We start from the raw sequence: 17,532 nt of genomic DNA on the forward strand, positions 1-17,532 counted from the left end.
TTAAAATTAAAATATTTTGAAATTTTGAAACTATTGATAAATTTTATTACATAAAATATTTTTCGTTTTTTAGAACTTGAATGGCTATTTTTTCAAATTAATATAATATATTGTATTAATAAAATATTTTAAATTTATAATTTTTAGTTGTTGTTTAGTATGTATAATAAAATTATTCAATAATTTATTTATAGATATTAATAAGTAATTGCTTACAACTAATACTAATATTATCTATATTTATTTACATATATGAAACACATAAATTATTTTACATTAATGTTAAATGATAAAAAAATTGTATGGGAATTTTATCTTTATGAAAACATTATTTACTTAATTATTAATTAACTAAAATATAGTATTTTATACAAAATAAACAAAATTCGTTTTTGTATTGAAAACCCACAAAAGTTGGTTTTTGGCTTTTCTTCACAAATTGGTTGAAATTTAAAAAAACTAGTTTCCCTAAATTTTAGGGAATCTATTTATTGAAAAACTTGATTGGCAAGTGAAATGGTTTTTACAAAAATAAAAACTAAAAACTAAAAACTAAAAACTTGATTGGATAAAAAATAGTTTTTACAAAAACAAAAACCAAAAACTAAAACAAAAACTACAAATAATCAACCTCTAAATGAACCCAACTTTTATCAGTTGGTCATGATTGTGTTTTAATAGTATTGATAATCACAAGTTAAATGAATTGATCATTATGTTTTGATATAATGAAAATTTAAATAATTTCAGAATATAATAATGATTTTCCTAAAAAAAGCCTTAGATGATTAAAAAGAGATAATTTATTCATCTTATATAATTATAATGTAAAACAAACATTTCTAATATATATATAGATATAGTTTTTACTTTAAAATAATCAAAATCATGAGCAAATTCATGCTTATTAAAACAGATCCATATAACTCGCAACCTAAATGAAGTTATATCAATAAAATCATTTTAAAAATTAACTAAGAAAATATAGTTAGTTCTCATAAAAAAAAACAAGATGAACTGAGTCAGTTCGTGATTTCATGGCTCATTTGACATCTTTGGTTAATAAATGATAGGATAACTATTATTATTAAACAAGAACAATTATATGTGAACCCAGAGCCATGCGAGCGTTCATCACTAACATAAGCGGTTGAAAATATAATGTCTCAAATTTTACAAAAAATTCATATATTGTATGTAGATATCCTCTTATTAGGACTAAAATAATATAATTAATAAAAAAATGTAAAAACAATAACTGTCAGATGATGCGCTATTATTTATTTTAGAAAATACTACCCTAAGAGCATCTCCAACAATGACACCAAACTTGGTGTTGACAGTACACCAAATTTATTTTTTTGGTGTCATAATATTTTTGACATCTCCAACAATGACACCAAATTTTACACCGAAAATAAAATTATATATTATTTGATTTTTTTTATTTTTTATTTTTTATTTTTGCAATTGATAAATAATTATTTTATCGCACTTAGATTATTATTTATAATTTATTACTTGAAAGTGATAAATAGTAATAGTCATTGAGTGATTTTGTTTTTTAAATTAGGTCTTTAATTATGTGAAAATAAATTAAAAATACAAATAATACAATAAATTAATGTGTAATTACAAATTTGATAGTAATTAAACTATATTTTTAAATGAAACATAATAAAATATGCATTTTAAATATTTGGTGTGATGAATAGTTTAACACTATTCACATTACACCAAATTTGGTGGAATGATATCAACTTTAGTGTTTTGTTGGAGATGAAATTACATCAAATTTGGTGTTTTGGTATATTGTTGGAGATGTATAAGCGACTGTTTCATTTTCTATAAGGGAGGCACATGTGTAAACCTTATTTTCCTACTAAACTTATTTTATACTTAACTTGGATACCTTATTTTCTCATTTATCAAATTAAGAGATATCATCTCTGAATGAAATCATTTACTGTAAAGAAAATCAGTTTAAGAGCATTTCTAATGGTGATTCATTTTTTACTTTTTGCTTCATTTTTTACTCCATTGGTACTTCATTTTTTATTCATTTCTTCAAATTTGAAGAAATATTGTTCAATTCTTCATTTTTTGAAGATGAACTCTTTTATTTAAAATTAATCTTTAACTTTTATTTATTGTTATATTTTACTTAAACAGATTAAAAGTGTTAATGTCATCCAATTAATTTCAAATTTCAAATTTTACATTTTACTTTTATCTAATTGAATGTTAATAACCAAGAATACAAAATTATTGATTTCTAAGAATTTTATGTTCGATTTATAAGAATTTAGAATAAAATAAGATCATTTTTTGTTTTAAAATACATTTTTAATCACTTAAGAGATATATGTATTTAGTTCTTTTTATAAAAAAAATTGTTTATTTATTTATGTTATGTGTAATAATTATATTATATAATAATTATTAAGTTATAATAAATAGTAATTGGGCCGAATTAATGTTAAAACAAAACATGTGGGTAAATTTAGTAGATTTGAAAAAGTATAAGGTGTTATTAATAATTAATTATAAAGTGGTGGTAGAATATAGTTAGAATATTCCATTTTGATGAAAAATATGAAGCAAACTATTGGAGAACATGTTGTTTCATTTTTTGAAAAACTTCAAATTTTGATGAAAAAATGAAATTAACCATTGGAGATGCTCTAACAGAATATCAGTAAGTGTATTATTTATTTAATTACGGTAACAGGTGGAAACCTAATTAAGAGTCTAGAAAGATTTGTTTAAGATTTTTTTGTTAGAGGTGGAAACCTAATTACGGTAATAGGTGGAAAACTAATTAATTACGGTAATAGGTGGAAACCTAATTAAGTGTCAGAGATTTTTTTTACAAAAAAAGAAAATATAAATAAATCATGAAATTTATTATAAAAAGCAAAGCTTTCACGTTTAAAGGAAAAAAAGGAACATGTTACAAAGAAAAACAGACAAAACCTAGAAAAGAAAAGAAAGGAGAAGTGGAAGAAAAAGTGACAGAAAGATGTAAGAAGAAGGAACATATTAATTGCGTTTTGAATCGAAAGCTAAAGCTACGAGTCTGTGTGTCCCCACGTGACATTTCGTTCAACCAAACTTTGAAATTACTTTCTTTAGTGTTTTCAAAGTGCATGTATCTAACGAAAATGTATGTTAAACTCTTCAAAAAGGATAGTGTTCAACACTAAATGTTTGAATAATGTAGCTTGTCCACTTTGTTATAAGCAAACTTTTCGATATACTCGTTAGAACTCAGGTAAATGCAACAGTTTCTTTAATTTAATTTGCAATAGATTCTGACCGCCTTTTTAAAGTACGGATATATTTTTTATTTTAATTTTCTTTCGAAAAATATAATTTTATATTTCTGTTTTTTTGTAATCATAGTTGTGTTTAATATTAATTTAATTCAGTATAATTTTTGGTAACTATATTAAATATGTCAAGTTGCATAACTATACATTTGTATCATATGCATTTCTGAAATTATTTTAAAATTATATTCATAAAATTCAATATAATTTTTGGTAACTATATTAAATATGTCAAAATACTTTGTAAGAGGATAATATATATTAGACTATATTAAAAAAATACTCGATTCTAAACCGGATGGATAGAAAGTTATAAGGGTGATCGATTACATTCGCCGGTATGGCATGCAATAAAAAAATTCTGACATCAACGTGATTTTCAATTCAAAACAAACAAACAAGCAATAGCGCTTTCAAAAAAAAAAAAAAACAAGCAATAGTTATACGAACTCTCATTGCGAGACAAAAAGCCACATGAACAAGTACATTAAACACACGTGTGTAAAATCTAAACACACGTGCACAATAAGTGATGGGAAAATAATTGAACTTTGATAATGGACGACTCTGAAAAACAATACTCGACACATCATTGTTTTGGGTCATTTCCTCCCGACAAAGAAAACGACTGAACAGAAATGTTGTAACAATGCTCCTGCCAAATTCAGTCGTTATATTCGCCGAACTTAGTCTAATTTTATTATTGCACTAATAGTAACGTGTACGCGTAACTTATACCGTATATTAATATTTAGCTTAGAATATTGTACATATACACATATATACATTTTCTATTTCTTACTTTTATTTTCGTTAGATAATCCGAATAATATGAATTGTCCTTATGCGTCCATGGCTAATGAGCATCAAAAATCCATTCATTTAGCTCATGGGTTTCACTCCGTGTGACAGTCAATATGTTAATTTTTTTCAAAAGTTCAGACTTGTTTACTAATACCACAATCACAAAATAATCATTTTAATGTTTAACCTCATTCGCATGTTATCACGAATCATTTTCCGATGGATCACATAGCATTATATAATATTTTAGTTTTGGAACGTTTAACTTTGGAACTCTATCACGATAAATGACCACAAATATAAATGCATTTTAGTAACATAGATAATCAAATCAATTTTGTTAAGCATCTCCACATGCACAAAGTATTTCACAATTTAAAGCCTCTCGATAAATCACGATTTAATCTGGCACAATGTTTTTTTTTTTTTTGAGAAAACTGTTTAAGCACATCAAAGAAAAGCCAAGCACAATGTTACATTACACTTACAATGAACAGCGGCCCTAAATAGACGAAAATGTCTCACATATGATTTAACTAATGGTGAAAATCATGGCGCAGCCATCTTTTAAACTCTGCTCAAAAGGTATAATTGCAATGAATGTGCCTTTAACTTTCTCTATTGCATTAGTTGAATGCATCGCTTAAATCAAGACCCGAAGTCCATTTCGAGTTTTTTGGAGAACTTATGTTGGAGGCAAGTTTCGTCCCTCTTTAAATCCATTTCGAGTTCTTTTGCATATTTTGGTTCCAAAATTGAAAGATATATGGACATCAGTCCAAAGTCTTGTCAGAGTATAATTTGTTAGATTAATCAGATTTTGAACTTTGATATTTTAATATCAATACATAAATTTTAGCCTTTCTAATCAGTTGTTGAAGTTAGCTGCAAGAAAAAGTGTAACAAGCACAAAGTAAGTCATAATTGAAGTAATTGTGTTCAATTTATTTTTCGCTAGCCTTTTTCTGCCTCTTACTCTATAACCTGACCTTTGGTCGATCGAACTCTGTTAGATTTGGGTTTATTATGGGCTTCCAACTTAAAACCAATTGGCAATTAGTGGATTTGCCCTAACCCTTTATATAGTAGTAGATTAATTCTTATATTTCCGATGTGGGATGTTTCTCATCAATAAACTCTTAAAACATTCTTTAACTAAAATTTTACAAAGTAGGTTGAAAAAAAAGTTCTAAAAACATTGTTTTATCTTAAGCATTTCGATCTATTCTCACTGGTTAGTAGAAAAACTCATCACATGCTAATCTACGCGACATGTTTTCTTTTATTTTACAGATAGACAACTTGGCTAGTTGCTGATAGAGAATGTGGCTAAGCCCAAAAAAAAGTAAACAGACACAATGTTGTATACAGACTTTTCTTACACATGATCATTGTTCTTGCAAAAACAAACACATAAAAGTTACTTTTGTTTGAAACTGACACATATTAAAGTTTCCTTTTTGTTAATACAAATACACATTGTATTTTGTTCTGTTAATACAACCACAACTTAAGTATATCTGCATATGTTATTAGAAACAACATTAGTGTCCCCCCCCCCCCCCCCCCCCCCCCCCACACACACACACACACACAATTTCCGTTATGTTAACACATTATTAAGAGGAATATATCGTTTCTCAACTGACTTTGATGATTCGTTTGCGATTCTGCCAAGATTTCGGTTATCTATGTAAATTATATGCACATAATTGATAATCTTTTTAAGTTAACACAATCACACATCAAAGTTCACATTCAACGAAAAAGTTGAACCGCAATAGATAGACAATAGTAAAGAAAGAACAACGACAGTGTTTGCCTATAAACCCATCATACTTTCTCTTTTCTATTAAAATGTTTAGTCTTTTTTCTGCATACTTATGCAAAGTTAAATAAGATTACAACTTTTATAAGGGTCCCAAAATCGAAATTATGATAACCAAAATTCTCCTAAATTTGGAAATTCTTAGTGGCAAATCAATGCAAAGTATTTGCATACTTGTGTGTGCGTGTCTGTGTGTTTGTAGGACCATAAGGATGCGGGATATTATCCGCTGTACGTGGTGTACTAACAAGCATCAGGTTAATAATACATGATAAATATTTTACACAAATTCTTGACAAATAAAATTATTGAAAACACTATTACAAAACATGGAGACCAAGATATGCATCTTGGGGTTATGGGTTTCTGTGGATATATGTTAAGGCTAATAACTATATATGTTATAATCACATATCAAACAACTCAATACAAATCAGAAATATTATTTTCTATAAGGTTTGTCACACATATATATACGCGGAATGATATATTTTTAAAGTAAAATTTAAAACAATGAGTTAGAAGTTCAAACATAAGTTTGATTTCAAAATATAAAAAGGTTCACTATAATATTTGGAGGACTTGATTATCAAATCAAATTACTAACACGAAATACATTTCGAAAATATTTTTTTCACGATATTTTATACGGATTCTTCATTTCTTCTACAAAAATTCATGAGAAGTATTCTGTTCGTTACTCCTCGAATTTAGAAAACATAATCAAGAACAACAATAGAACATGCAAGGGGTTCAGGATCCGAAGTTTATTCCGCGACTTCTTCAAATGCACGACTTTGCTCTTTACTCCATGCGGCTGACCTCATCAATTCATAAAGTGCATAGATTCATGAATAATACTATCTTCTTACAAGTTATAAATTCAAAGTTGATGAATAACATCAAAGAATGTGTAAGAAGAAAACCTTAACAATTGAAATATTTCAATTTAAATAATTTGTTCAATGATTTTTTTAAGTATTCAATGAATACGTCAAGGTTAAGAAAAATTACATAGATTTTTTTAAAAAAAAAGTTAAATTGGTTTTAAAAAAAACTTAAATTAAATTAGAATGAATTAAAGAACATTATAATCTTCAAAAAATATTAACGTGTGCAATATAGGAGGGGTTCATTTTGACATCATTTATTTATTTAAATTTGACATAATTTAATATACTGACTAGTATATATTGTCTTGCGCACGGAGATATTAACAATGGTTTAAGGCTATTATGTGTTACAAAAAAAAAGGGGTTTAAGGTCTATTATTGCCAACAAGTCAACAAACATTAAACGTCCACCTGCTTACTAACTACTACTAACAATTATGATACTAATCTCAACAAGTAATGACAATGATATTGATAACAATGAAATAGTAAAAAAGCTTGTAGTGTTGCCGTGATCTTTTATAGGTAAGGTATAAGTTCACGAGGTTCTCAAAGAAATTGTCGTTCGTTCTTTTTTTCTATATGTTCATGGATTCTACATTTCTATTTTCTAAGTTCTGTTTTCACCTGAAAGAAAATAGTCGAAGCTTTACAGTGACGAATAATAATCAACCAATCTTCGAAGTGTGCCAAGTGGGAAGTGGCGGCACAAAACCATAAACTATACCATAATATTGTGTGTCTTCAATATACTTGGAAAGCTTAAGATTCTAAAGAAATATAAGTCGATTAGTGACCATTCGTCCAAAGATAGCTAGCATAGTCTTCGAACTCAAATATAATTGTTTTTTTGTAAATTTGTTTTCTTAAAATTTAACATAGTTTTATATAAATTGCTGCATAAGATCAAGTTATTATCTAGTAGTGACTTTAATTTTGTTTTTGAATTTTTTTTAAAAAAAATTAAAACATAAATGTAATCGCCTAAATGACTTTGTAAATCGTAGAATTTCAAGATCTATAGGTTCCTGTCAGAAAGCAATGACCGTAATTTTTTGCAAATGTTTTTGAAAGTTTGTAGATCGTAGGATTCAGATGTTAGCCTAGACACTACAGAGAAATTCCATTCGGCAAATGTGATGCCAGTGGAACACCATTTGTGATTTTAAGCACTGTATTGCTCAAACGTGAGTTCAATTTCATGTGTGCTATTTTAGACACATGGGACCAATTATTTAGTAATGAATTTCATACCTACTCAAGAAAAGAACAGGAAAAAATGGGAAGAAGTAAACTATGCATAGTCTTAGAGGAAGCACGTTAACGTATGCAATACTAAGGAATAGTGATTTGGACATTATAAAAATGTTTGAAACGGTCCATTTCTATGAGCAGTTGTTGTTCCCCTTATATGTCTAATCAAAGATAAGGCATGACTCGTGCCATCAGTTGGTCTAGATATTTTTGTTTTCCTTTCGCTATATCACTAGATTAAGATCCGCGGAATGAACGTTATATATTTAAATTATTTTATATATTATATGTTTCTAACCTATTATCAAATAATAAAGATATATTGAATAATTAAAAAGTCAGTAACTATTACCTATATAATTAAGTTGGTGCGAACATGTAAATAAATTTTATTAATCCAAAAGAATATTTTTTTCTATTTGATATAGTATATAATTAAATTTAAATGATAGTAACATATATATATATAGCATATTTTAATATTAATAATTTTTTTGTGGACAACATTACAGACTCATTTAATATTAATATTTATTAAATGATGCTTTTTGCTCATGTTTTTTTTATCATTTATATTTGTTATAGCAAAAAATTTAAATTACTGATAACAAAATTTTCATTGTGAGATTAATAGTTTAAGTAATTTATTATATTTTTAAAAATTAATTTGTCAATATTTTTCAAATTTTTATCAAAATAAAATTGTTCAAAGTAAATTTCAAAATTAAGATATTTATTTATTTTCTTATATGACATATAATTTAATTTAAAAGGATATATATATATATATATATATTTTTAAAATTTTTAATACTTATTAAATGAGACTTTCAACTTATATAATTTTTTAATTATTTGTATCATGTCATAACAGAAATTTTAAACCATAGATCATAAAATTTAAATGTGAAACTTTTAATGTTTTAGTAATTTATACTCGTTTTTAAAAATTCAAAATATAACATATACAAAAAATTTTAAATGTTTATTAAATGGCTACTATGGTTGTTTAATTTATTTTAATAGTTTAAAATTAAACAAATATAATATAAGATACACTTATTTTTATCAAATCTTTATTATTCAAAGTCATTAATTTTCATATATACTTTAGCCATATTAGATAATTCCGTAATTTTATTTACGGAAATAATGAAGCACATTAATAATAGATTATGGCTAGTTTAATAAAAAAATTATTATATATTTAGATGGACCAACATATTTCTCTAAAGATTCTAAGAATCATTCTATTGATGACACGTGGCTACAAAAAAATGTTGTAATGCTTCTCAAATAATATATAGGGGATATTCATTTATCCTTTTTTTTGTAATTTACACCTCTAACTATTTTTAAGTACTATCTATAAACATTTTCTTTAGTGCATCCACATTAAAAATTTCTCACCATAAATCTCTCACCCAAAATATTACAATATTTAATAAGAATTTGTTTTAGAAATGTTAATAGTCGTATGTCAAAATCTCTCAAATAAAAAAAAAATTGGTATGAGTTTCACGGGTCTTTGAAATTTTTAAAAAATTCGAATTAAATATTCATACTTTCATGAAAAACTCTAGTTGAAAGACTTTCAATCCAGATGGCCTTATGATATCTCATCAATTGTATAATTTATAAAAGTGACAAAGACAAAATGAAATAAGTTTTCAAAATAAATGCTCAAAAAATTAAGAGACACGTGCAATACTTGGCCTTATTTTAGTGTTATATAAATTTTCTATAACTCAAATTTAATTAAAATTTAAATTATATTAAAAATTATTAAAATAATATTATTTTTATTGAATAAAAACTGACAAATATACGCTGATAAGAAATTGGGATCTCCTAATTAATAGATCCAGTAGATTTAGATTGAGTCCTGGATGATTTCTCCCTGCACTGACTACAATTAGAAGAACCGAAAACTATAGCTCTGATTACAAAGCGGTTTTGTTAGAAAACATCTAGAGACATCATCCATATAGTCAATGATCTTTAAAAATCTTCTGAGTATTTTATTATTAAAATCGTTTCTGATGTAAGTAATACTATTACATTAGAAACGAATCACGGAACAGTTAAAAAAAATGGAATTGTGGAATTTTTTTTTTTGTTGTCAACAATTGTGGAGTAGTTTAAAGAAGTAAAAGTTCAGTTCTTCTTTCTTATTTGTATGATCATTATTTCACATCTTGCTCTCTCGATAAACTAATAAATTAAGTAAAAACAAAAAAAAAAATCCTAGAATTAAGTGGATGTGCAAGTTGGAGTGGGTACTGGGTACAGCACGAACAAAACGAAAAGAATTGTCCCATGCATGACTTTAATTGCTTTGGAGTTAGTTCTTCCAAATCAAGAATTAGTTTTAATTGTCAATGAATAGTACCAACCAACTAGTAGTTGTACCACGACTTTAAGTTCATATGACAATATTGTCTTAATCAGTTCTTTCTTGTACATTCATGCATTATTATGCGAGTATAGACCAACTAGGGCTAGGTATAACTACTTATTACTCGGTTTGTAATAGCTATTTGTCTACTACTCGGCTTGAGAAAAACAAATATTTGGTGTTGTTAAAGGTATCTTCATCTCTATTCTATAATTTACTCCAAAAATGGAATGGTACATAGAGTATTAACAAACAATAAAAAATTACTCCAGTTATATAATAGTTTTTATTTTTTGTTCATACTTCATTTTTGAAGTAAATTATAGAGTAGAGATGAAGATGCTAACCAGTATCTAAATTTTGTAACTCGCAAATACAAGTGAAATATTAAATATTATATTTTTTGTTAATACTTGTCGTGTTTACTTGTTACTCGTTTATTTGAAATAATAATTATATTTAATAGGTATTGTTAGCACATGTATCTTTTAAACAAAATCCATAAATATTTGTGTTTTAAAAATCGAAGTTTTCACTACAATACTAAAGCCAAATCCCCTAAACATTATCTGTGAATTGCATATGTGTCATCATCATATTAATTCTCAAAAAAAATGATATGGCTTTTAAAAAATGTGAAAAAAATGACATGGCTTTTAAAAAATGTGACATAACATTAATTTAATTGTGATATGTACAATTTTCTTTTAAAATTTTATTGTTTTTGGCAATGTTTTTTAAATATGGTAATAACTAATAACTCTTATATCATCATTAAAATAAAATTTCTACAAAATTATTTATTTTTGGTAAGACTTTAAAATATATATATGCTTAAGAAAAAGGATCCAGTGGTGAAGTTCTAGTGATAAAAACCTCATTTTGCAAGTCAAGTTACATCAAAAGTTAAACCATGCTGTAGAAAAACTATATTTTGGATTTTCTTGGTTATTGTGAATGTTTTAAGAAACAAATTTGTGGAAATTTATTCTCAAACAGAATGGAATTTGTTTTTTTGGGAAACAGATGCAAAAGAAACAAATTTGTCTTGAAACCTTTTAAGCCACCATGTATTTATTTTTTATTTTGTTAATCAATTAAAATTTCTATTACTCATTTCATTTCAAAAAAAAATTGTTAAACTTTTTTGTTTTTTTTTGTTATAAAATAAATATCATATACAGTTTCAACGTAATTTTTATTGATTTATCTTTTTATTTCTAATTAAATTAATAACCATTAATATCATAAAACGTATAGTCAGATAAATGTAAACTAAACATTTAACTCTTTTTAACTTGATTTGAAAAAGAAAAAATCACACATAGAAGTTGATTGGAAAGGGATATAGGTGCTTTGGACAACCATTTTTCTTTTCTAAATAATTTTTATAAAGCAATCATGCTTTAAATTTTAAAACTAAATCTACTGAAAAAAAAATAGAAAATAAAATATATTGGTTCTCAAAATCAATTTTCTACAATTTTTATTTAGTGCTTTGAAAATAAATCCACAGCAAAAAAATAAATAAAAATAAAGCCAAAATAAGAAAATTCACATCCTATTTTTTAAAGTTAAAAAACTAAAGCTACAACAACAAGTAACCAAGCTCATAATCTAAATAGGAAAGAGTATTTATTACATCGAAGGAACCAAAGTCAATGCATGGAATAAATTAATAAAACATTTAGTTAGCCTCCGGACACAATAGCATGATCCCCTCCATGATTATAGTATCAATTAATCCTAATTAATCAGTTGACAATGTCATTAGCATTGATAAAAGAGAATAATATAAGAAAACTCTATAGTATAAAATTGAAAAGCTCTTTAGCATTGAGTCTATCGACAGTCGCTATCCGCGACAGGCAGAGTCACAAGCCCAAAACGAAAGGGAACCGCGTGGTACGTACGGGCTGACGCCTCGCTGCTACGGTCATGACATAAATTGCCTAATCGTAGGAAAATGCCAACGTGGCTCAGACATTAGGGCCCCACTTGTCTGCCCATATTAGCAATAGGTTACGTATCAACTGTCCCTCTTGTCCCCCGTCGAGCCCTACAAGTCCTGGCCCCATATTTTGTACACGTGGTTAATCCTGACGTGGCATTTTCCTTCTTACCACTATAAATACGACTCCATTAACGCCGAGTTTTCATATCTCCTCATCAAACGACAAAAACAAAGTGTATAATCTTACAAAAAACAACTCAATCATGATCGTTGATTTAGCTTTGAAGTCTCCGATGATCCATACACCACAGTCCGACAAGGACTTGAAAGCTCTCAGGTTCATTGAGGAGATGACACGTAATGTCGATTTCGTTCAGAAGAAAGTCATCAAGGAGATACTTAGTCGTAACTCAGAGACTGAGTATCTGAAACGGTTCGGTCTTAAGGGATCCACCGACCGGAAAACATTTAAGAACAAAGTTCCGGTTATTACTTATGATGATATTAAACCGGAGATTCAACGTATAGCAAATGGTGACCGGTCCATGATTTTGTCTTCTCACCCCATCACCGAGTTCCTGACCAGGTAAAAATCAACCCTAAATAACATTTTAAATTAATGTTTTTGCATGCATATTTTCTTAGTCTTAAACATATTTAATCATTTGATTATAATTGTGGGTTGCACTCTATTTTGTGCAGCTCTGGCACTTCTGCTGGTGAAAGGAAGTTAATGCCGACTATTGAAGAAGACATGGACCGACGTCAGCTTTTATACAGTCTTCAGATGCCTGTGATGAACCTGTTAGTTACTTTTATTCCATTTTATTTTATTCAGATACTATTATTTCGTGCTAAATAGTCCAGTATTTGATATTAAATCTAAAGCATATGATGATTTTTTTAAAAGAATTAACATATATATAATCTCCAAATTCTTAACTTATAATCCCTAAACCATATAATATAGCATAATACCTAATTCTTGATTTTTTTTTAATCTATGATCCAAACTATTTCTCTAGTTTTAAGAGATTCATTCATTAAAATGTTAATTTGTTTCACTAATCGGAATAATGAACTAACTTAGTTGGAGATATATAATTTTCTGAGAACTAATCATTATTTTTCACAACTTTCAATGTTTTGTTACAGCTACGTGCCGGGACTAGGCAAAGGCAAAGCTCTACATTTCTTGTTCGTGAAGTCGGAATCAAAGACACCTGGTGGACTACCGGCTCGTCCGGTGCTCACAAGCTATTACAAAAGCGAACATTTCAAGAAACGTCCATACGACCCGTACAACGTGTACACGAGCCCCAACGAAGCCATCCTTTGTCCAGACTCGTCGCAAAGCATGTACACTCAAATGCTTTGCGGTCTCCTCATGCGCCACGAAGTCCTTCGTCTCGGTGCTGTCTTCGCTTCCGGTCTCCTCCGTGCCATACGGTTCCTCCAAACCAACTGGCAAGAGCTCGTCAACGATATATCAACCGGAACCCTAAGCTCGAGAATCTCTGACCCGGGGATCAGAGAAAGCATGTCCAAGATCTTGACCAAACCGGACCAAGAATTGGCTGACTACATAGCTTCGGTTTGTTGTCACGACAGTAACTGGGAAGGTGTTATAACTAAGATTTGGCCCAACACTAAGTACCTTGACGTCATCGTCACGGGAGCCATGGCTCAGTATATTCCGATGCTTGAGTACTATAGCGGCGGGTTACCGATGGCTTGTACGATGTACGCATCGTCAGAGAGTTACTTTGGGATTAACCTAAAACCGATGTGTAAACCTTCTGAGGTTTCTTACACCATTATGCCAAACATGGCTTACTTCGAGTTTCTCCCTCATGAAGACGCAACTGAAAGAACAACCGAGCTCGTGGAGCTGGCTGATGTCGAGGTGGGGAAAGAGTACGAGCTCGTGATCACTACCTACGCGGGGCTTTACCGCTACAGAGTTGGCGATATTCTTCAGGTGACTGGCTTCTACAACTCCGCTCCGCAGTTCAAGTTCGTGAGGAGGAAGAACGTTTTGCTTAGCATCGAGTCTGATAAAACCGACGAAGCTGAGCTCCAAAAGGCGGTAGAGAACGCGTCGGTGTTACTTGAGGAGCAAGGAACACGCGTGATCGAGTACACGAGCTACGCGGATACCAAGACCATACCTGGCCATTACGTCATCTACTGGGAGCTTCTTGTGAAGGATCAAGCCAACGCTCCGAGCGACGAGGTCATGGCTAAGTGCTGTCTTGAAATGGAGGAGTCGTTGAACTCTGTTTATAGACAAAGCCGGGTTGCTGATAAGTCCATTGGACCGCTCGAGATACGTGTGGTGAAGAACGGGACGTTTGAGGAGCTCATGGACTATGCCATCTCGCGAGGCGCGTCGATTAACCAGTACAAGGTGCCGAGATGTGTGAGCTTCACGCCAATCATGGAGCTGCTTGACTCAAGGGTTGCTTCTACACATTTCAGCCCGGCGTTGCCACAGTGGTCACCTGAACGACGTCGTTGAGAAGAGTTTGTGTTATTTTCTACTGTTTTAGGATTTGTGTCGTACAATAAGTTCGATCGGTGTACGGATGTTTTCCCCGATCAATGTGTTCTCTAGCACCTCTTTCTCTCCTTTGTCTGAATTCAAGTAATAATGACTAACGTAATGTCCCAAGAAATAGAAGTCTATGCATCAATAAAAATTAGGATACAATATCTGAAAAATATGAAACAGATAGAACCTAACGGGTCCAATATAATTTTGTGGGATCATTAGTTAGTAGATTTTAATCGATTTAAAACTCTAAATAGAATTATTTGTTATTAAATTATAGATTCATTTTTTCAGAGATATTATTATTCTTTCTAAGTACTATTTAAAATCCAGATTTACTGGTTTAATGATTAATATCTGGTTTTTAAAAATATTAACTTTTAATGGATATGAAACAAATTAAATTACAAATAGAAAGAATAATAATTTGGATAAATCTTTAGTTTGGTTGATAGTGATCATGGAGATATGCATGTCTGGTTGGTAATTTAAATTACATATAGAAAATAATACTAACTAAATAAAGATTTTAGTGTGATTGGTAATAATCATGGAGATCTGCATGTCATCGGTATGTCGATGAAAATGGTCTTTTGGATAATTTGTTATGCTTTAGCGGCTATCGAATTGATGTCTTCTTTAGGTGGATGAATTGGATTCTTTTCTTTAGAGTTAGGAACCTCATATTTATAGTAGAAGTTGTGGCTCTTTAGATAATAGTATGAGTATGAAATATTTATTGTCTTTAGATAATAGAATATTTTTATTTTCTTTTGAAAATAATCATAGATATTAGAATATTTCCATATTCAAGAAGATTTAGGAAAATTCGTTGTTATCTAAAATGATTACCTTTATCTTAAGAAATATTTTCATTTATCTTTACGCAAGAAAAATCGTTTCACTCGAAAACCAGAAGCTAGAGACAGTATTTATTCATGTGTCTGCTCATAACCAGTGGACAGTTCAAAGATTATTTTATTCTCAACATTAGTTACCAGTCACTATAAAATGAATGACAAAAATTATCGTTGATCGCTATCGCCAGCGACCGCCAAACGAATATGATATAAAACGAACATATAGTCCAACAAAAATATCAAGCTACGATTACCAAAAAAAAAAAAAAATATCAAGCTACATATAAAGCTTAAGTCATATATGAGATAGGCAGATACGACTCTGGCGTCTACTTAGTAACGTGCAAGTGTTTTATGACATACAATGTTTTACTGGTAATCTATTAGATATAATATAACACATGACAAAATATAGATAAAAATACTAGAAGTATCACATAATATATATTTGAAAGTTTTAAGTTTAATACTTTAGAAGTAACATATGTTTTCAATATTTTTGTGTGTAAACGTATGTTTCTATCTAAAGATGAAATCTCCACTAATGTTTTTCTATCTATGTTCAACAAAATAATATATTATTGAAAAATATGATAATAGCTAAAAGTGAAACTAATTCCCACATACAACATTTTATGTTGCTCAAAATTAGGTAAGGACGTTCAGATACATGTTTCGATTTGGATCGGGTATTTTGGATTTTTGGATATTTGGAGTCTAGAACCCGTTCAGATAACTTTAGTCTAGGTTCGGTTATTTGGGTTGGGTTTGTATAGTTAGATTTTGAAAAAAAAATCAAATTCTTAATTGCTCAAATTTCTTATATTTTAAGATATAATTTTAACTCTATAAAATTTATAATAAGTTGAACGATTAATATGTTTGGAGATACAACTTTAAAAATAGAAAAACACAAATATGGTTGTTGTTTTAAAATTTTGGATGCAACTTTTGTTAATGTATGAAATAAGAAACTTGACATGCATTTTAAGTGAGTAGCACACTTTGTCCCTATATGTATATTTTGATATTTTCTGATCTTGAGCCATATACATCATCAATATAAATATTTTGAATAAAATGAGAGAAGTATGAATATATGGTTAAGTATACAATGTTCGATTATCTTCGAATATTCATTCGGTTCGAATATTCATTGTTTGGGTTCATATATCCGATTTCTCCTAACTCAATATTTGTTTGGATATTTTCTACTTTAGTTCGAATCTCAGTTCAAATTTTTTGGATCGAATTTAGGTATGTGTTCCGGTATCGGGTAAAATGTCCCAGCCTACCCAAAATCATCAAACCCCAAATAACTTTAAAATCACAAGCTAGTTATGCTTATGAAAGGTATTATAAATTTATAGAAAAAGCAGTTAACAATATTTATAATTCATTCTTAAACGTTTAAAACTTTCTTATACACCTAAAGTTTGTAGGATGTTTGGAAATCTCAAACTGTAACTATTTTTTTTTTTTTTTCCGTCAAGATTATATTTTTAGAAATTAGGATCCAAGTCCAGCTAATACAAAGGCAAAAGCCCAAAAGATATAACACTTAAGGCCCAAACAACACATGGCCAACTACTCCCAACTACATGGGCCTACGCCCCAAACAGATAGAGGCCCGGACGACTTAAGCAGACCCGCAT

At 29.0% G+C, this 17,532-nt stretch overlaps 1 protein-coding gene across 1 annotated transcript; it reads left to right on the forward strand.

Moving 5' to 3' along the window:
- Positions 1-12,659: 12,659 nt before the first annotated feature.
- LOC106377184 (indole-3-acetic acid-amido synthetase GH3.3) lies at positions 12,660-15,124 on the forward strand. The gene is made up of 3 exons (XM_048741496.1): positions 12,660-13,049; positions 13,166-13,267; positions 13,619-15,124. The coding sequence occupies exons 1-3, from the start codon at positions 12,727-12,729 to the stop codon at positions 14,982-14,984; spliced, it is 1,791 nt and encodes a 596-aa protein (XP_048597453.1). The 5' UTR covers positions 12,660-12,726; the 3' UTR covers positions 14,985-15,124.
- The last annotated feature ends 2,408 nt before the right edge of the window (positions 15,125-17,532 follow it).

Source organism: Brassica napus, chromosome A9 (genome assembly GCF_020379485.1).
Source record: "Brassica napus cultivar Da-Ae chromosome A9, Da-Ae, whole genome shotgun sequence".
NCBI classification, from domain to species: domain Eukaryota; kingdom Viridiplantae; phylum Streptophyta; class Magnoliopsida; order Brassicales; family Brassicaceae; genus Brassica; species Brassica napus.